The following is a 22,223-nucleotide window of genomic DNA, read 5'->3' on the forward strand; positions in this document are numbered from 1 at the left end:
AGTCACGGGGATGTAAAGTATTGCATAAGGATTATTGGGTGGACCACTTTGTCAAGTATATGACTGTCTAACTCAGCCTTGGGCAAACTACGGCCCGCGGGCCGGATCTGGCTGTTGCTATCCAGTTCTCTTGCTCTCCCCTCCGCTCCTTTACTTTGAATTTATATTAGTTCACACAAACACTCTATCCATGCTTTTGTTCCGGCCCTCCGGTCCAGTTTAAGAACCCATTGTGGCCCTCGAGTCAAAAAGTTTGCCCACCCCTGGCTAACTGCTATGCTGTACACCTGAAAGTAATACAGAGTAATATTGAATGTCAACTGTAATTGAAAAATAAAATTAAAAAAATTGTTAACTGTTGGCGAATGGGATGTGAACACAGGCAGCATGAACTGAAACCCTCTCTCGTCATGTCATCACTGTGTTGCCTCCAGGACTTGACGGAAGGAGTCTTGATTACTTCCTAGAACCCAACCTGACCTGCTATTGCTGGAGCATTCAGGTGGCCTTGCTTTTTTATATCAAGGGTCATGAATAACAAGAGCAGATTTACAATCTTTAGCATTTATTTTTCTTTTTGGCTGCATGGTGTCACAAACAGTTTGATATAGTCTCATAGATAGTGGCTAATGCTACAGTATATTTCTTGCAGGGGGTGGTTTGAGGGGAAGAGTGGAGGGATTGAGCAAAAAAGAAAAAAAGAGAGATAAAAGCTCATGGACAGGCATAACAGTGTGGTGACTGTTAGGGGAGAGGGGAAGTGCAGGAGGGTATTGGGTGTGTAAATGGAGATGGAAGAAGGCTTGACCTGGAGGTGGTGAATACACAATACAGTATACAGATATGTGTTGTAGAATTGTGCACCTGAAACCTGTATAATTTCATTAACCAGTGTCACCCCCATACATTCAATAAAAACAAAAAAAAGTACCTTACATCTCCACGTGGGGATAATTTTCAGCTAATTGGAAATAACAGGAGAATATGAAAATGAGTGTTAAGTAGTCTTTGATATATTAAAGTTTGGTTCATAACATGCTTAAATAGGCATTTTTAAAGTATAGCCTTTTAAATAGTGTATGCATGTGTAACACTAAATTTGTGTGTGTGTGTGTGTGTGTGTGTGTGTTTGTGTAACAATCCAAAATCCATCTACTAGAAACTTATTTAATAAGAATATGTGATTTTCTCTTAGTTTGTATTCAGACTATTTTCAGACTTCTAACCGTTTCCTCCTTTGATACCGTTCCTGGGGTAAAATGCTGTTTAGCACTTGAACCTATTAAGCTTAAATTGGTACCTTGCAGTTGAAATTTACCGACTTCCCTTGTTACTAGGTAATTACTTTTGTGACTGAACTGGCATGGAATGTTCCTGACTCGGGAGGAAGTACCCTCCCCCTTCCCAGCTATCTCCTTTTTCTTTATATAGCTGTAAATACCACCCATGTAGCTCCTGCATGGCAAGGTTCCCCCAGGCAGTTGATTTTCTAACTTGCGAAGGTTAGGAGGGACTTGTGGAATTTTACCTAGAGCCTCAGCTTTTTCATTTGCAGTTTCCTCGGTTAGTTTCTCTGAGCCCTCCCGTTTATAGATTTTGATTATTTTGATGCAGCAAATTTAAGAGCTTTATCTTTTACTCCTCTTTACAGGGAGAGTATGGGAAGAACAATAGAGCCACGTTTGTGCTTCTCCCTTTGTCAAAAAGACCAATAATCAAAACAGTAAAATAGGTGACATGTCGAGCCTGCACTTACTACACGCCAGGCATTACACTGTGCTCACTCGTTGAATTCTCATAACACAGTGTCATAATGATTGCCACCATTCTTTCACAAGTGAGCTAAAGCAGCTAAGTCATTTGAACATGTAAGTGGTGGAGATGGGATTTAAACTTACACGACGTGCTCGAGAAGTTCCTAGCATAATTTTAATCCAGAATATCAGTTGGATGTTGGGCAGAAAAATACCGGTGATTTTTTGAGCTCTTTTTATCCACATTAGAAAAAGAGACAGAGCCTTGGCGATGTGGCTCTGTTGGTTGGAGCATCGTCCCGTGCACCAGAAAGTCATGGGTTTGATTCCTGGACAGAGCACTTGCCTAGGTTGTGGGTTCGATCCCTGGTTGGGGTGCATTACGGGATGCGACTGAGCGATGTTTCTCACAGCAGTGTTTCTCTGTCTCTGTTTCTCTCTCTGTCCCGCCCCTCTCTTTCTCTCTCGCTTCCCCTTCCTCCTTCTTTAGAAAATAGAAAAAAAGGAAAGACATTCCTTCTATAAATCCTATATAATGTGTTCATGAACCTAGTTCTTTTCCATGCTACTGATGTTAACACAGACTCCTAGGAAATATGATTAAAATCCTGCCACTTGTCCAGGAGCACGTCTCTGCTGTGGCTGTGAGTGGAGCTCCACGGGGCGTAACTGCCTCTGCTGAGTGCTGGAGAAAGACGGAGTTTGGCTGTCATCTCCAAGCCCTGGTGGTAGGGGCTGCCAGGCCTACTGTGGCCTTCAGCTGCTGCAGCCTACTTGCCCCAGGTCCCTGGGTTGGCCACGCCTCTGGCTCTTGTGGCAGCTGGGAGAAATAAAGGGCTTCCTGATGGAGCTTGGCATTGCCATGGTGACTAAAGGCTTTCTTTAGTCTTTTGTGTGTTTTTTCAAAATTCTCTGCTTTCAGTTGCTTGATTCTGCCTATTTTGACCTCTGACTTCTGTGTTGTATTTATAATCTCATAGTAACACTTTACACTGAAAAAATCCTTAAATATTATCTGCTTCTACCTCCTACCTCCTCATTTATAGATGAAGAAGTTGACTCACACACATGACATGAATTATTCAAAGCCATGGGACTAGTGGCCAGGATGGAAGCCAATGTTGTGACTCCAGTGATTTTTTTCTCCTGTTACTAAGTGACTTGTACCACCCTATGTCTTGCTTCCAATCTCTTATTTGCTCGTCCTGATCCTGGCTTGCTGGCCAGTCTTCCTGATCCCTTGGCTTAGTGTCCTGCACTGGATGAGGGAACAGTTGTTTGTTGATGTTAATCCCAGCTTTGGAATTACTTAGTGACCCCTGCTAAAGTCTCTTGGTGCCTTAATATCATTATCAGCAGATTAAGGAGGAACCTTACCAAAGAGGTCCTTAAGAAAATGTAAACCACATGAGCTGGTGACCTGTTTTTTTATTATTTAATGGAAGAGAGTTTTAGAAAATTTAATGAAAGCAAAAAAGTATAGGGAAAAAAATCAGGTGTTAAAGGTTTCATGTTGAGTAGGCTGAGCAAGGACTCATACGAAAATGAGAGAACCTTTAGGCCAAGTTGTTATGTAATGTAGTTCATTGGAGAGGGTACTGTCTTGCCATCTTTGCACAATACCTGTTGGATCAAATTCTGTGCTGCAGGTGGTAATGTAGATTATTTGTACGTTTTACTTTTGATCCATTTAAACTTGGAAAAACATTTGCTTGAGTTGTTTTAACAGATCTGATTAATCAAGAGGAATGTAGATTTCTTTTTAATGTTGTGACATTTGGATATAACAAAAAAATTAGATGCTTAGGTTTAATCCAACTTTTTCAGTCTATTAACTTCTTTGAAACTCAGTTTCCCTAGATATAAATGGGGGAAATAGACCTAGCTTACAAGTGATAGTTATGAGGATTAAGTAAAATAGCACTAGTACACTGCTTGGTACATAGTAGGTTCTTTATCTGAGTTAGCTTCCTTCCTTCCTAATGATTGAACACTTTCCTTTTTGTTTAGATATCTGATATCCATGTTACTGGAGAGTCAGAGGATATGTCTGCGAAAGAGAGATTGCTGCTCTGGACACAGCAGGCAACAGAGGGTTATGCTGGCATACGTTGCGAAAATTTCACTACCTGCTGGAGAGATGGAAAACTGTTCAATGCCATCATTCATAAATACAGGTATGGAATCTGTGGGACTTTTTTCCTTAGAGAAATATGAGCTTCTTTCATTTCCACATTTTAAAATAATCTTTTATTATTATAGAAGCAATACAGGAGCGTGGCAGAAAATTAGAAAATACAGACGAGTAAAAGTAAAAACTTCACATTTCCACTACTCAGAGATCTCCCCTCTAAGCTTGGTGTGCACACACAGGCACACACAGCTGTAATATGTCTGGATTGTGCCAGTAATCTAGCAGATAGTAAGCTCTGATATGTAGAATTTACAGGTAGGTGACCAAGTTTGTGTATATAGAGAACTGAGGAGTAGTAAGGTAAGGATTTAGTTCAGGCTTAGAGCTCACAAATTTCCAAATTATAGTCTCCTAGGGTAGTTACTCTAGTGAGTAGCTCGGTTTAACAGTAGCCAATTTTGGTGTGGTAAACACGTTTCTGGTGAGAATTAGTAACAACTAAGTCCAAGTTAACACTTACCTAGCACCTACTAAGTCCCAGGCTCCATCATAAGCAGTTTATATACATTAATTCATTTAATCCTCACCACAGCCCTAAGGGAATGTTGTCACCCCCAGTTAATAGAAAGAAACTGAGACACAGAGTAAACCCTTGCTAAAAGTTACACAGCCAGCAAGGGGCCAACTTGGGATTCAGACCCAGGCACTCTGGCTCTTGAGTCCATGCTTACCCTATATAATAAAACTCTAATATGCACATCGATTGAATGGTGGAACAACAGGTCGCTATGACAGGCACTGACCACCAGGGGGCAGATGCTCAATGCAGAAGCTGGCTCATGGCTGGCGAGCGCAGTGGTGGGGCAGGAGCCTCTCCCGCCTCCGTGACAGTGCTGAGGACCCCTCAGGGGATGTCTGCCTGCCAGCTTAGGCCCGCTCGGACATCTCCCGAGAGGTCCCGGACTGCGAGAGGGCGCAGGCTGGGCTGAAGGGACCTCCTCCCCAATACCCCAACCCAATACATGAATGTCATGCATTGGAAATCTAGTTACCTTATAAGAAGCTAAATCCCTAGAAAACAATTGATTAAAAACTACATATTTCTTGATCTCAGTTATTTTTCTTAGTTTTTCAAAGGTTATATCCTGTTGTTGAAGAACTGAATATCTTCCTAAGTAGAATAAGCCTAAGCTATGACTCATGAAACTGACAAACATTTGATTACAATAAAAATAATAATTACATAGAACAGTTAATGTTTGGATAACTTTCTATGGGTTAGGTATTCTGTAAGTGCTATCCATATGTTATCTCATGCAAATCTCCCAACAGGAACTGTTATTATCTCACTTTTACAGATGAGGGACCTCAACAGGGCCACACTGCTAATAAGTTACAGAGCTAAGATTCTAATCCTGGTCTGTTTGACTTGAAATCCTGTTCTCTGCCTCCCCTCCCTTTTCCCTTTCTTCTTTTTTTTTATTCCCCTTCTTTTTTCTCCCTCTTTTCTGTTGGAAATTTTAATATCTGAATCTCCTATATATCCACACCCAAGAGCCCCTTTTAAACTATAATAGTCTGCTTCCTTTATGGAACAGCATTTCAATAGAGGTAGGTAGAGGGTGCTGAATTAAAAGGAAAAACCAGGATCAACTTGCCTACACTCGCCCCAAATAAGATGCCAGATCTCCTTGAGTCACAGTGACAAGAGAGTTGAGTGGTTTCAGATACTGTGATTATCACACTGCACTTCCCATGTGACTTAAAACGTGAGGCCATTCGAGGCCTGCTTAGCTGGGCACATTCTATACCTGGGATGATAAGATCTGAGTTTTTGAATAAAAATATTTGGATTGCTATCCTTAAAGGATTTATGTCATGATGCATTTTTGAGAGTGTGCTCTGCTCTCTTCTTTGAAGCCTTTGAGGTAGAAGTGAAACATTTAGGAGCTAGCTATCCTAAAATAATTGACTTTTAAAAACAGTGGTCTCCAGGCATTGTCTCTACAATACTTATGAAGGATTATAAGTACAAACTGGTATCGTCATGCTGTGCATTTTTCTCCTAAGTACTTAAGTAAGTCAATGTATATGTCCAAGATCCTAAAATTTTTCCAGGGAAGTTTAATGATACAGAGCTTATATTGCTTAAGGAGAGAATGACGGTTATTTATTTTGAACTTTTATTTTGGCAGTGTGATCATTTTAGAAAATTGTTTAACTTTGAACTTTGATTTCCTAGTTTGTTTTGTTTTCCTTTGTTAGAATTATTGATTAAAACACTGAATATCAGGTCTAACAGCTTACAAGAGTTCCTTGTTGCTGAAGTTTAGTTACCCAGTGCCTCATAAAATATTACTGTGGTGTTTTTTGTTTTTTGTTTTTTTCACTACAAGAAACTTTTCATCTGGAGAACTGTATTTTAATTAAAGTCCTTGGACCTTACTTTTTACTTGAAAAACAATTGCGTAATTTTCTTCTGGCATGTGTAAGAATTAAATGGATGCGGTTGAACTACACAGTTTTCACTGTTGAATGGTTGAATGTCATGATTTACTCTAACGACAAAAGAGACAAAGTTATAAAGATTTGAAAAATCACTATAAGCAGATATTTGGATAATGGACAATAATATTCACATTTAGAGAGTAGTGCCTTATTTAACAGTTGCTTTTAATAGATAATTATTCCCGTAAGTTTTGTGATGTATTTGGATTTGCTATAGAAACATATCCACTTATTGGACTTTTTGGGTATTGTTTTTAGATAAAAAGTTTTATGATTAATATGAATTTTATTTGACTTCCGGTACATGTGTTTTGTTTCTACTCAATTATCAAGTCTAACTACATGGAATACTTTGTTGAGAAGGATATTAAAAGGGAGTAAGGGCTTAGCAGGAGAGAACCTCATGATTCAGTGGATAGAAAGGGATTATAATGCCTCATACAGCAAGTCTGTGTGCCCTAGATAGAATATGAAAGATTTTTCTGGAGATTAGAAGGAAAATAGATAATATTTGTCATCTAAAAGCAAACTGGTATTATTTGTAAATAGTGATTTAGTAAGATTTCTGTCTACAGATGTTCTAAAGATTTAGAAATATTGATCTGAAATAGGAACAGAGTAATAACATCCTTCAGATTTCATATTAATGTACATATTGTCAAAAGTTATTAATCACATACATTAATTTGGATTTTCTAGCATATTTTTATTGCTCCCACATAGAATATGATTTTTCAAAGTAGAAAGAATGTCAACCCCAGTGAGTAGTACTTTAATAATATAGTTATTCTAAAGTATTCCATAGAAAAATTAATTTTCTAATATTTCTGTTTTTTGAAAGAACAATTATGTGAAATAAAAATGAAGAGAAATTTATGTAATGTGACTAATTTATAGATGCTATACAATAGAAATGACTCATGACGGTACAAGGAAAGAAACTGTTACATAGTAGGTACCCCAGAAATATGTGCAGAATATTTACTACATACCAGTTTCTGACTAGCTGAGCTGTGTTTTTTATGTGGTAGCTTTTAAAATGATCGCAGTCCTGCCTGTGAAATAGATGGCACTATTTCCATTTCATCCATTTGTTAAATTAGCAAGTTATTTAAGCAGAGGCTCCTAAGGTAAATAACATGCTTAATATCACCTACCTTTTATTTTTATTTATTCATTGGAAGAAATTTTTGCAATTTATACCAGAGGTAAAATGCTAATGCAAAGTGCTTTTGCAAATCAGTAAGATGACCAAGAAACCAATAAGAAATGTGAAAAGGATAGGATCAGGCAGTTCACAGAAAAGGAAAATTGTTACAAGGGAACACTTAGCATACATAAGAGCAAAATCACAACTGAACTGTTCTGTAGTTTTATTATGTCATACTGTCCTAAAGAGAATGAAGAGACTGGATTATACAGTGGGTAATAAGATGATAAACTACTATGGTTTAGTGGAAAACATTACAAGAGATAGTTGTATAGGTTCTATTTAAAAAGGTCATTGATAACTGGGGGAAAAGGAGACATGTAAAACTTTAGACAATAAAAAATTATAAAATAAAAATAAAATAAAAAGGTCATTGATAAATACATTTGTTGTTCTATTAGTTATCTTAGGAAATTCTGTACCTGATTTCTTCTAGGAATGGTTTTTTATGTTTAGTTTTCAATGGAAGGGGTTAAAATAATAAAAATACCATATAGTTTCTCTTGTTTGTATAGTTTAAATTTTTTTTCAAGCATGTTAATGTTTTTTTCACTAAAAACCACACTAGTAAGAGATCTTAGGTAAATAAGCCTCACTATTGCCCCTGGCCTTGATTTTCATTCAGAAGAATAACAAGGAAGACTCGATTTGATGGGCTTATATCAAAAGGATGTCACAAAAGCATTTGATAAGTAAGTAGCTTAAAAGCAAGAGAGGATGAAGTAGAATTAACTGAGAATCAATAGCCAAGGGGTTTAGGAGTATCCCCTAAACACTAGTAGATTAATGAGTTACCAAGGTTTAAGAGAGAGAGAGAATAAAATTCCACAGTAGTCCACATTCTTCAGAGGTAGGTGTTACAAGCAGAGGATTCAACGGATAGTTCTGTGCTCTTGTGTTTAAGTGTGCTCTGGCATCAGAAAAATGGACCTTTTTTTTCTGAGAGAAGTAAAGCTCTGTCTTCAAGCTTGAAGTTCAGCTCCTGACTTGTCTTACTTTATCAGTCTCTCCAAGTGGGTATCATTGATGAAAGCCAAGTTCCGCAACAGCAGCACCCAGCATCTCTCAGTGTGAAAACATGTTTGCCTGAGCAGGCATGAACATGAATGCGGCCCACAGGCCAGAAGGTGTAGTACAAAGTGTGCAGTAGGGCCCGATGAACCTAAGGTGGCGATATGGAAAGATCTAAGTGTGTCAAGACTAAAATGCCTGGGGGTGGGGGGGTGTTTTGCAGAGAGATTATTTCTGTTTACTAGTTTCTGCTTGTCCTATTCTTGTTTTTAATTATCCCATTCATTTAATTAATTCTCCTCTTAAGGGCTCTGGCATTCTTTCCATAAGCATGTTTTTAAATATATTACCCAAGGAAGACTCCACATTTTTGAAATAGGTTGTATTCAGGAGCATGCCATTTGGATATTTTCTAATTAGGCAGCTAGGGATTTTTCACTTGTCTGAGTGTGTAGTGGGAAGGTAGCAATTATTTTGTTCATTGTTTGCGTTTTGAATTAGAATTTAATGGGACCATCATATTTCATTTTTTTAAATGTTTAAAGATGCTGTAATTGGGAAGGTGAGACCATAAGGCTGTGGTCAGAATCTTGTTTAATAGTCTGACCCGGAGGCCTGTGATTCAGCCACACCTTGGATTCAGCCACACCTTACAAGCTAAATTGGAGTGGACTGGTTTCGTAGAGGGAGCAGGCTCCTGTAGGGTTTGAAATGTTCCCACAGGAAGTTGGACTGTTGTTGACTAGAGGATTCTTATCACCGAGTCAGGTCTTCCCTCAGGCTGCAGAACCCAGAGCGGGTGTGTGTGTGTGTGTGAGTGTGTGTGTGAGTGTGTGTGTGAGTGTGTACAGGTTGGCCTCTGGTTTGTGTGGCCATGGGCTAGGCACAGACAGAGCCTTGTAGATGATGCATTTTTAAAAAGTCACAAGTATTTCAGTTTGTGAGGCAAAATCACATTGCTTACTTACCTTACCAAATAAATAAACTCAAAACTGTTGAACTCTGAGAGCATAAATGGTGGACTTCTAAGCAGTATCACAATTTTAAATCCTTAGCGAACTCACATGCACTGCTTGTGGTGCGTCTGCATTCAAGTCAGGTGTATGAGTTTGTGGCCACATCCGGTGACCGTTTTTAGTGTGTCTGTACATTTGTAAATACAATTCAGCAGGTAGGGGAGATATCTACTTATATTACCTTCTTTCTGTGTTTCTGGCCCTCTTGCTGAGATTAATTTATAGAAATTCTTTATAATACCAATCCTATTATTATATGAAATAGTTCCTTATAGATATGAGGTAAGGAATAGCCAACATATTTTTTTGAGTCAGAAAACTGAACAAGTGACCCTGCCATGATAGGAAGATGGCTCACTTGACTGTCCTCACCATGAAAGCCTGGTCAATTTTGTTTGCAGTTTTCACAGTTCTACTCTTTCTCATAATCTGTGATAAAAAAAAAACACAAAAACCAACCAACTGAAAATACATGAACAAATCAAGTAGAGTAAAAGGGTATGTACAGAAATGTGATTCCCCCTCCCCCCGATTCCTGAGGCAATTACTGTTAAATTTCTTCCATATTCTTCCAGAAATTTTCTGTGCATATACAAATACCTATTTTTTTGGGGGGGGGGAGGGTCAATTTTATTGAGGTATAGTTTACATAAGCACACAATCTTAAAAACATTTATAATCTTTTCTAAAACATAAATGAAAGCATAGTAAATGTTTTTTACATTATTCTTTCTCCCCCTTAATTTATTTTACACGTTTTTCCATATCAGAACAAATAGATTTACCTTATTCTTTTAAATACTGCATAGTATTCTATTATATGGATGTAACATACTTTATTTAATAGCACCTTATTGATGGCCATTGTGTTGTTTGCTATTAAAAATGTTGTATTGGACTTTGTATGTGACTTGTGCAGATGTGAGAATGTGTCTGTAGGATAAAGTCCTAGAAGGAGAATTGCTGGGCCAATTTTAAGACATATGTCTGAACTGTCTGCCAAAAGAGTCGTATTGAAATATATGCCTTCTATACTATTTCCCTTCCCTGGTGCCTTTAAGAAAGAAACAATTCCTTACTTTATTTGTTAATTGCATTCTAGCAATTTTAATTTACCCTTTGATTTGTCTTCTGCTTTTAAAGTATGTGCTAGAGCTGAAATTGTAGACTTGTGTTTCTCTGTGTATGGTATGCAAGCTATTTGTCTAAACATGTATGCATTAAGAGTTTACTGGGGTAAAGGGCAAATTAAGTTGGCAAACTGGGAGTGATCTCATAATTTTAACTGAAGATCAGCAGTAGGGGCTGTCTTGGGCTAACATATGAGAGCGCCTATCACAATGCTAGAGGTTTAGGAAGTGTGTAATGAAGGAGTACATACACTATCAAAATTAGTGCTATTTTCTGTACTTGCTAAAGTCTGTGAGGCCATTACGGAGTTGATTGTTTGCAAAGTGAGTCATAGTTTATTGAGTATCTTTTAATTTCTGAGGTTGTGAGATTTCAATCTTGAAGTACTAATAAAGCTTGCTATAAATGACAGTTTCTCATTCTTTGCTTTCGCCCTGTTGTTAGTAGAGAGTTTGCAGAAAAAAAAATTGGAAGAATATTTGAAATAAGCTCAAGCATCTAGTTTTGAGAAAAAGGAAAATTACCTTCATAGCTTGTGGCCACCTTGGAGTTCTTGGCTGTGTTTCTTTCAACAACCTGTGCCCAAATATGAGCATAAAGGAATGCCTACACCCAGTTACACAACTGTGGGTGGGTCTCCTGCATGTTCATATTTATTTCGGGGGAGGGCGGGGGGAGAGAAGGGAGGATTATATTACAAGTCTTTTTTCCCCCATGGGTGGGGTGGGGAAGTGAGATGCTTTTTGCACCAATAAGAACAGTCAGAATATGCTAAGCCCAAACATGATTTAACTCAAACAGTCATCTTCAGGAATTTGTTATGGCAACCGCTCTGCCATTATAGCATAAGTAAGGCAAATTTAATGAATATTTTTATCATGTGATTTATTGAAAAGCAGATGTTAAGTAACATATGTGGGTTCGTGTATCTGTGTGTGAGTTGGTGAGATGTGTTCTGGAGTTCAGAGGGTGTTCTAAGACTGATCTCTAGGTAAAGGGAGTGCTGTGTGTGTGTGTGTGTGTGTGTGTGTGTGTGTGTGTGTGTGTAACTTCCACGGAATCCTTTGCCATTCCTTGCAAGCTGCTGAGAGCATATTCATTTCCCGGGAAAGCCTGGCCCTGTATGAGCCCAGCTGTCTGCTTTGTGTGTGCATGTTCCCACGCAGTGAAGCACACCCGAGAACGTTAGACTTGAGGGTAGATGGGTCACTATAACTTCATGGTTACCAGCCACAAGTGGTTCTGACCAAGCAGTCTTTTTCCATCCGTCTTAATTCACCTTTTTGTCCCTCACCTCAGTTTTGATGACTGATGATCTTCTCTCATTGTTAACTGATTATCATTGTTAACGGATAATCTCAATTCCCTCAGAGACACTGAACCCATCAATGTAAAGCAAGCATGTCAAACTCGAAGGCTAACATGGGCCAAATAAACGAGTTATATGGCCTGTGGGCCGCGAGTTTGACATGCTTGATGTAAAGTATTTCTTTTTGCTACCAAGGGACAAACCTCCCTTCATTTGCATCCATCCTGGCCCTTGTTAATAGAGCAGGCCTCTCTCCACCTATCCAAGACCTTGCCCCAAACTCCCATGTTCTGGATCCCATCTCAACCATTGCTCCCCAAACCTTCTTTCTCATTATATTAAATTTTTCTCTCTAAACAGATCTTTCTGTTGGACTTTAATCTCATTTGGAACCTTTTTGTTAATAAAATAACAAACAGTAACTGCCTTATATTGCTCCTTTCCTTAAAGCCAGAGTTGTCTATATACTCAATTTTTATTTCTTTGCTCCATCCTTATTCCTCAACCCATGCTAACCTGGTTTCTGGCACTGTAACCCACTTTTAGGCTTGTGACTTCTGGAGTGACTTCTGTGTGGCTAAATCCTGTGGACAGTTTTCAGATCTCATCTTTCTTACTTCTCAGTATTTGATTTTCTTCTTAAATACTCCTTTTTTTTAAGCTTTATAGAACGACACTCCCATTTTTCTCTCCTGTGCTGTGGACTGTTCCTGCTCAGTTCTCTCTGCAGACCACCTCTTTCCCATGAAGCCAGTGTGGAGTTTTCCTAGGTTGCCCTTTCAACTTTCTCTCCGTGTTGATGGTCACCCATGCCTATACCCCTTGTTATTATAACCAGTGTTATAATACTCCCTTCTGTGGATTTGATCTTCTTAATATGTCCCAGCCTTCTCCCCACTGCTACCACATTATTTTGCAAGTCACCATGGTCCCCTGCCTGGATTCTGTGGGAATGTTTTCACCACTTTAAATTGCTTCTCCATCGGACCTCAGATCTAATAATTTTATCTCTTATAACCTTCCTTGATGCATTTTTTAAAATTGCTATTAATCCTCACCCGAGGATATTTTTCCATTGATTTTTAGAGAGAGTGGAAGAGAGAGGGAAAGACAGACAGAAACATCTATGTGAGAGAAACACATCAATTGGTTGCCTGCTGCATGAGCCCGACCAGGGCCCGGGCCAGGGAGGATCCTGCAGCCAAGGTATGTGCCCTTGACTGGAATCGAACCTGGGACCCTTTGGTCTGCAGGCCAACGCTCTATCCACTGAGCCATACCGGCTAGGGCCCTTGATGCATTTTAATGGTTTTCTACAGTTCTCATAAAAATATTCAAAATCTTTGCAGAAGTTCATGAGATTCTGCATCATCTTGGCCCCTGTCGCCCACCCAGCCTTATCTCTCACCTGTCCCTTTGCTGCTGCTCCTCACCCCTGCACTGGTCTCCTTATGCTCCCTCTAGGTACAGAGCACATGCATGCCTTTGCCCTCTACCTGGGTCTCTCCACCGGGTTTTCTCCTGGTTTACTCCCAAGCTTTCTTTGGAGTTTTGAACTCTCCGTATACACAGTGCCTATGTTCTAAGTGCATCACAGCTGGGCACGTGGTAAATGCTTATTAAATATTACGAAAATGAATAAACTTGCTAGTTTGTTGACTGGGAAGAATTATTTGTAATTGGCAACCAAAGCACCAAGTTCTGCCTTCTCTGTGTTTTCTTTACATTGTTTATGTACCAATAGATGGCTTTCTATCACCTGCTGCCTGTATTGCTTCTTACACTTCATTTCTCAAGTACTTTCACATGAATCCTCTCTTGAGCTCTTTGGCAAATCAGTTAGGTTCTTCAAACCTTATGGCAGCAGCAGCCACAAATGCCCTTCCTCTACCCCGACACATTTCCAGTTGCTCCCTGGGGGTAATTGGAATTCTAAATGATACTTGGAATTCCTGATTTTCATTTTTTGTGGAAGGTAATCGAGACACAAATTTCTGGATTAGCCTTCTAAGTTAAACAGAGAGCAAGTTAGGTCTAAATCAGCGGACACTTGAGTCACATCCCTTTACTTTTTCCATGTCAATATAGCCTTTACTCTCAAATATGTAAAATAGTCTTACATTTTTTTAAAAATGTGGTAAAATACACATAATGTAAAACTTATCATCCTAACCATTTTTGTGTCCAGTAAAGTGGCTTTAAGTACATTCATATTGGTGCTGCGTAACTATCACCACCACCCATCTCCGGAACTCTTTTCATCCTGCAAAACTGAGACAGTATATCCATTAAACAATAACTGCCCATTTTCCCCTTCCCCAGCCCCTAGCCACCATCGTTCCGCTTTCGATTGTCCTTTGTTTAATTGAAAAAGAGAATTGGTGCCCACTGTCCTTCCAGAGGGTCAGGTGCCTGAAATCACAGAGTTGAAGTGCTTTTGATTTGAAAAGCTGTATCCAGACTTCATCATTTGCAATGTATTCCAGAGTTGGGCTAATGTAAAATGGCCCCCACCCCAACCCTAAGTGTGCTCTTTTCCTCTAGATTTAAACAATAAAAATCAAAACTGGAAAAGAGTGAAAAGGATTGCTGTTTCATGGTGAGGACATAAGACAGTAGGCACGTTTGTGTTTATTTCTGCTTCGTGTTTGTCTTGTAACAGTTATCTGATGGTATTGTGAATTTTAAAAAATTGAAGTTTATTGACATATACTAGTAATATTATATAAGTTTCAGGTGTACAACATAATGATTCTATATTTGTATATATTGCAAACTGACCACTGCAATAAGTCTAGTTAATATCTGTCATCACACATAGCTACAAATTTTTTTTTTCTTGTGCTAAGACTTTTTAGGATCTACTCTCAGCAACATTCAAATATGCAGTACGGTATTATTAACTACTAGAGGTTCGGTGCACGAAAATTCGTGCACTGTGGGGTGGGGGGGCGTCCCTCAGCCCAGCCTGCCCCCTCTCACAGTCCGGGAGCCCTCAGGAGATGTCCTACTGATGGCTTAGGCCTGCTCCCTGCAGCCGATCAGGGGAAGACACCACCCTCATCACCCCCTCGCTGCTGCTGCCTCTGGCCTCCCTCTGCGGGAGGCGATCTGGCGATCAGGGGAAGGCGACGCCCCCATCACGCCACGCAGCTGCCTGAGCCTCTGCCCTCACAGCCACCACCCTTTGCCTGAGCCTTGGGCCCTGGGCAGTGGCAGCCACCCTCCGCGACTTGCCTGAGTCTCGGGCTGGCCCTGGGCAGCGGCAGCCACCCTCTGCGACTTGCCTGAGTCTCGGGCTGGCCCTGGGCAGCGGCAGCCACCCTCCGCGACTTGCCTGAGTCTCGGGCTGGCCCTGGGCAGCGGCAGCCACCCTCTGCGACTTGCCTGAGTCTCGGGCTGGCCCTGGGCAGCGGCAGCCACCCTCTGCGACTTGCCTGAGTCTCGGGCTGGCCCTGGGCAGTGGCAGCCGCCATCCGTTGCTTGCCTGACCCTCTGGCAGCTGCTGCGGCTTTGTCCGGAAGGACGCAGCGTCAAGTCCCCGCCCACCCGTGTGCCTGCCGCGCACACAGCCTCCTGCTGATCGGTCGTTATGGCATGATGGCATGATGACCATTAGCATATTAGCTCTTTATTATATAGAATAGTTGCATTTTCTCCCATAATCGTATCTAATTCTCATGTGAGCTGATATATTCATGAATGAGGACAGAAAGTTACTTTGAAATATCTGTACCAAAAATAAGTTCTTAAGCAATTTTAATGTTCCGCTAGTTTGGTTATCTGTCATTGTGGATATCTTATTGTTACATATACATGTATCCATATACATGTACACATATGGATACATGTGTATATAAGTATATGTGTGTGTGTGTATGTGTGCATGTGGGTATATACATCTACTTTGTCGAGAAGAATACTTTTTAAAGATGTGTTGTATGAAAGATAAGCATTACTTTTATCCAAAATTATTTTATATTGCAACAGCCATTTTTTGGTAACCTTTTGTCCTATATTTTTGGAACAAATTAAGGGCACTAACCATGCATAATAAGTGGTTTGTTTTTTTGGCCTCATTTTATTTTTTTAAATTTATTTTATTACTATTATTATTTTATTGCTGACAGTATTACAGATGTCTCCCATTTTCTCCATTTTGCCCCCCTCCACCCATCCCTGCCCCACCCCAGGCCTTCCCCATCCTAGGTCTCTGTCCATTGGTTATGCATATGTGTTCTTTGGTTAATCTCTTTCTGTCCCCTCCCACCCCCATCCCCCCCTCCACACACACACACACACACACACACACACACACACACACACACATCCCACTGAAATCTGTTATTCTGTTCCATTCATCTTATGACCTGTTTTGGTTTTATAATTCAAATTTAAAATTTATGTTATTTTCTTTTTTTGTAAGCTATTTTAAATAATTTATAGAAAAAAGGTAGCATATAAATATATGTTTTTAAAAATGGCAATCCATGATGATTGAGTCATTCAGAAAAGATTTCATTATTACAGAATAATAACATAAGAGTTAGAATTGCCTCTTTTCCATAAAAAAAACCACTAGTATATATTATTTTAGGGTTATTTTGAAAGGTTTCCAGAAATTAAGGAAATCAAAATAGTTCATGTTAAGCCGCTTAAACTATCATTCAGGAACATGGTTGCTGCCTTCTCCATGCTGACAGTATAGTGTAGTCTTCGGTTAGTCAAACCTGAAATGGGAATGAAATTTCCTATTAATGCTACACAAAAAGGAGATATCACAGTGCAATGGAACCCATCTTCTTTATGTGGAAAATAGCTGAAGTCTGTAAAGGTCACGTTATCCCAGCGGGACTATGAGGAAAGAAGGAAGGGAGACAGGTCACAGCACGCGCCTCTTCTGGCAGCTCCAGGCGAATGGAGGCAAAGCAGAATGGCAGCCCTCCGAGGATGACTAGGGGAGGGATAGGCTTTTGAAAATGCTCAGGCACTTACTTTTTCATAGTGGTTTTAAAATTTTATCCCTTTTCACTTTTTGCTTAATTTTTTTAATGGAGGAAAGCCGGTTCAGTTTTTGTTCCATTAAAGTGTTAAATATCATGATAAAGAGGTGACTTATCCAAACTCACGTATTATACAGCTGCTTTTGTGCTGAAATGACTGTGTCATTCAGGAGGGAGTTTTATGTTTTATTCTCTTACTCAAAAACTCGATTCTTCAGTGACTGGATTCATTCTGTCGGGGATTACTCAGTGTTCACGTTCTTTGCTAATGGCAGGGTTTGCAGAACAACATGCTCTTTCTTGTTGGGGGACTTGGCAAATTCAGAAAGGCTGGTTTTCATTTTTTTCAAAATGTGTGAACTTTATGGAAGCAAAACAATTTTTTGAACTTTAGGTATTTGTTTTTGTCTAGACTGTTATACACATCTGTTTAGTAATCCTAAAGTTGGCAGATTTTTCAAAAGGGTCTGTGTGTGTGTGTGGGGGGGGGGGGCGGGAAGCTTCTACATGAATAAAAAATGTTATTCCTAGAGGTTTGTCATTTAATTCTTCTATTGGTGTCAGTAGATTTATTGTTCTGTAATACATGCCGGGCCGGGCCACTTTTTAGTGATCAAATTGGTGGCATGTAAAACACAAAAGAATTTCCTGGGAAACAAGTAGTAGATAATGCTAGCTATAGTTCAAGGTAATGAACCCTTCAAAGAGTTATAAAACTGTAACTAGATTTCTTTGGAAGTCTGCATTCTCATCAGATAAAAATAGGAGTACAAATTGCTGTTTACTTTCCTAAGATTAATGATAGAATTTCAAAGAGTTTCTCATGTAAACAGCCTTCCAAGTAGTAGTCAAAATAACTTGCATTTCATTTGTCCCACTCCGCCTCTGAGCCCTCCCGCTTTTCTGTACTCCCCAAGTGTGGAACCAGAGTGCCTGTGGGGTAGAGAGCCTTCTCTTAGAAGTTGATAAACAGGTTCTAACTCAGTGACTTTGGGACTGGGTGCCACTCTTTTTGAAGGCTTTATTGTTTCCGCATTCTTTTAATGATTTTTTTGTTTTGTTTGTTAATCCTCACCTGAGGATATCCCCCCCCCCCACCTTAATTTTTAGAGAGAGTGGAAGAGAGGGAGGAAGGAGGGGGAAGAGACAGAGAGAGAGAGAGAAAGAGAGAGAGAGAGATCAATGTGAGAGAGACACATCAATTGGTTGCTTCCCACATGTGGGTGGGGATTGAACCTGCAACCCAGGTACTTGCCCTTGACCAGGAATTGAACCGTGACCCTTTGTTGTACAGACCAACACTCTAACTGCTGAGCAACACCAGACAGGGCTAATGCTTCATTGATTTTTTTAAAGAAAATTTTTAAAAATATGTTTTTGTTGATTTTTAAAGACAGAGGAAGGGAAGAAGGATAGAAAGACAGAAACATCAATGGGAGAGAAATATCATCGATCGGCTGCCTCCTGCACTCCCCTACTGGGGATTGGCCCGCAACTCAGGCATGTGCCCTGATTGGGAATCAAGTTGGTGACTTCTTGGTTCATGGGTTGACGCTCAACCACTGAGCAACACTGTCCAGACACTAATGCTTTATTTTTTAGGTGAAAGTTTCCCGATTGGCTTTTGGCCATATTTTGCCTCCTAATTTAAGGAGTATTTTAGAAGTCTTTTCTCATCTCATATAGATAAAGCTAGGTACCCTTGTGGTTTAGAGCAGCCGTCACCAACTGGTAGTCCACGGACCACTGGTGGTCTGTGAGGTCCAAAAGGTTGGCCACCGCTGGTTTAAGGAAACCTTTGGAGCAGCGGTCGCCAACCGGTGGTCCGCAGACCACTGGTAGTCCGTGAAGTCTGAAAGGTTGGTGACCGCTGCTTTAGAGTATCATTTAAGTCTTACAGGTTAGGAAGAGAAGTCTGAGGTAGGAGAGAGTGTTTTGTGTGTGGACATGCATGTTTATGAAGATACAAACTAGTGCTTATTTAGCTATTTATGATTCAAATTACTAACTAACCAACCCATTTACCAACTTACCTGCAGGGATTTATTGAATGTCTATCGAGTATATGCCACTCTTTATCTTAGCAGAAGAATCAAATACAAATGTGTATTAATACAAGGTTCTTTCCATCTTGGTGTTGACTAGTTGGGAGAAACAAGATGTACATGCACATTAAACAGTGAATTAATAGGGCAAGGAAGTATATGATTGTTCTAAGTGCCAACTTGACTAGTACAGGCCAAGGAGTATAAGGAGTTCAGGGAACAGGGAGAGAAAACTGAGCCCACTGAGGAGATGGGCTTGCTCTCTGCTTGCAGGGATGAATAGGATGGTAGAAGATGACAGTGACAGGGAAGGACAGCCTGGATGGGTGGGGGATGCCATGGTGTGGCATTGAACTGAGTATAAGCTTTTGTGTTTGGGGAGAAACATTGAGGCAATGCTGGCTGGATTGGAAGGGTGTTGAGTAGTGGAACTTGCATGGGTTGAATGGGACAGATGTTCTTATAGATTCTGATTATGAGGGATTTGTAGACCTTACCGAAAGTTATGCGTGTTCACATTTTTATATTTTTTCCCCATTGCACTTGCCTTTGCCACACATGTTTCTGAGAGAAGTAAGCAATGTTGGTGAAAATCTCCTTAATGCGGGCTTAGAATTAATATTTGCAGCAGTTGCTATATAAATAGATACGCATGTAAATATAAAGTTGGAAAGGCACCTGAGAAAACGTAATTAATACAGTGCATTTTTTTTCCCCTAGGCCGGACCTGATAGACATGAATACTGTTGCTGTTCAAAGCAACCTTGCAAATTTAGAGCATGCTTTTTATGTAGCAGAAAAAATTGGCGTTAACAGACTCCTGGATCCTGAAGGTGAGCTGTGGCCTTGACTAGATGTGGCCTGAAGGTTTGATCAATAGTAATCTGTCAACATCTTGAAATAATTTGTGTTGCTGCTTTTAGACGTTGATGTTTCCTCTCCTGATGAAAAGTCAGTAATAACATATGTGTCGTCTCTCTATGATGCATTTCCCAAAGTTCCTGAAGGTGGTGAAGGCATCGGTGCAAATGTGAGTATTGATTTTTTTCATTCTAGAAGCTTCTGATGCGGCAATGTCTGCTTAACTGAATTCTTTGATAGTGCTTTTAATCTTAAATATAAAATATTTTAAAAAGAAGTTGATTTTAGTATGCAATTTATCAAACTGATATTGCATGCACTTGGATGGTGTCATTCCATTATTAAAATTAAAATATAACGAGAAAAAACTTGTTCTGTATCATGAAGTAGGCTATTCAGAGTTACTTTTTTGTTTGATAAATAGTAGCTATAAGCCACTGCATTTTGGAGATACTCATTTTTTAACTTGCTGTTTTACAGCTGCTCTATTTGATGTATTTGTATAGAATATCTCATGTTTGAAGTCACTTTCAGTGAAGTTTATTACCTCATACGATTCCATGAGAGAAGTTGGCTCCGTATTGCTTCTCTGATTTAACAGTGAGACCCAGAGGAAGGCGATATATTTTGCCAAATTGACAGAGCTCCTTTGTAAGCAGGGCAAGGTCTCTGAAACGTGGCTTTGGATCTTTATTAGTCCACAATTTGCCACGGGTTTGTGCAATTCAGTTCAATCGTGCGTTTTTTAGTGGTCATGCTAACAAGTGCTTATGCATTTCTGGAAGAGACAGGAAACCCGATACACCTTCTGCACTTGGGGATGGGCACCCCTCACCCTGGGCCTTTCTCCCTCCTCCTTGCAGACCATGAAAAACACTTTACTTTGAAGATTTAGGAGCTCATCTTGGTGAGCTCTCTTTCCTGGTATTTTACTTCACCTTTGTATGCTGCTGCTTTTAGACTTATTTCCCTTCTCTTCCTCTTGTTCTTTCTCTCAAAAGTTTTATCTATTCTTTTGATCCCTAAGTAACTTGCTTCCATGTTTATCCTCTCCTCTGAGTCAATGCAGTTCTCCAAGGACTCTGTGTTGACTGTTGCTTGAGAATGTTTCTTGTGGCTATTCTATTGTCTCACTACCTCCACCCCATTCCTGACTCTTAGAACCAGTATGATAGCTTTCCTATGATTTTTCATCTCCCCTTTTTTTTTTCCCTCAATCAACTCTGCACACTGTCACCAAATGAGCTTGACAACTTTCAGTGGTTACATATGACTTGCATGATTAACTCCATTCTAGATATTCTGACATTCAAAATTCTGCATATATAAATGTAGCTTTTTTTCATTTTTAGCCCTGACATCTCAACACACACTGTTTGCTGGTAGCCAGGGCATTCCTATTTCAGAGTCCTGACTCACTTGGGACTCTGTCTTTTATGCACTCCTCTCTTCCTACCCCCGCCCCCCCCCCCCCGCCCAACAATTACTGGAAGTGTGAGAACTGCTCAGGGATTGAGAACCGCTTCTCAAGGAGCTTTTAGTGACCACTTCAGGCACACTGATGCTTACCTGATTCTTATCTCAACTCCTAGCATACACTACCAGTTATTTCAGCACTTAATTGAATACTGCTTTTCATTTTGCTCGGCTGTTCATATTATGAATCTCTCTTGTCTCCCCATCTAGACAGTAACTCTTTGATAATAGGTATTATGTCTTGAAGCATTATATTTTTATTATGACACTTAGCACAATGCTTAGAACGTAATGAGAGCTTATCAAATACTTAATTGAATATAGCAGTTGACAACCCTCCAGTTTTCTCCATTTAAAAAAAGTTTGCTAAACGAGTACTCGAGTAATCTCACTATAGACATTTCCTGTAGTTTTCATTCCTGTCTAGTTTCTTACATAATGTATAGCTCTTTTGAGTTTCATACATAAAGGGGACTTAAATCTAAAAAGGTTGACAGAGTGGCAACCAGCCTGGCTTATGCAAGCTGTCCGCCCCCCTTCTTGAGCCCCTGGCAAGTTGATTGTGGAAGTCTTTTCTGCTGTGCTTGGGCGCTACCTCAGAGCCCTTCTCCACACAGTGCCCAGGCAGCCCTGTCTCTGGATCAGAATTGGCAGTCATCAGACCACTGTGGATAGCATGGTCTTAAAGCTGTGTATGTGGGAAGGACAGGATGAGGACTGTGTGAGAAGTAAATCATTTAGCCAGTTCTCTCTGTCAGGCTTAAA

At 39.9% G+C, this 22,223-nt stretch overlaps 1 protein-coding gene across 12 annotated transcripts in view; it reads left to right on the forward strand.

Annotated features, from left to right (window-relative positions):
- DST (dystonin) overlaps positions 1–22,223 on the forward strand; it is a 458,265-nt gene that overhangs the window by 244,271 nt on the left and 191,771 nt on the right. For all 12 annotated transcript variants that reach the window (XM_080664697.1, XM_080664701.1, XM_080664693.1 and 9 more), the window contains 3 exons: positions 3,765–3,931; positions 19,842–19,954; positions 20,045–20,151. In XM_080664697.1, the coding sequence (XP_080520823.1) occupies positions 3,765–3,931; positions 19,842–19,954; positions 20,045–20,151 (387 nt within the window). The remainder of the gene's footprint in view (positions 1–3,764; positions 3,932–19,841; positions 19,955–20,044; positions 20,152–22,223) is intronic.

The sequence above is a fragment of the Plecotus auritus genome (genome assembly GCF_963455305.1).
Source record: "Plecotus auritus genome assembly, chromosome: 4".
NCBI lineage: Eukaryota > Metazoa > Chordata > Mammalia > Chiroptera > Vespertilionidae > Plecotus > Plecotus auritus.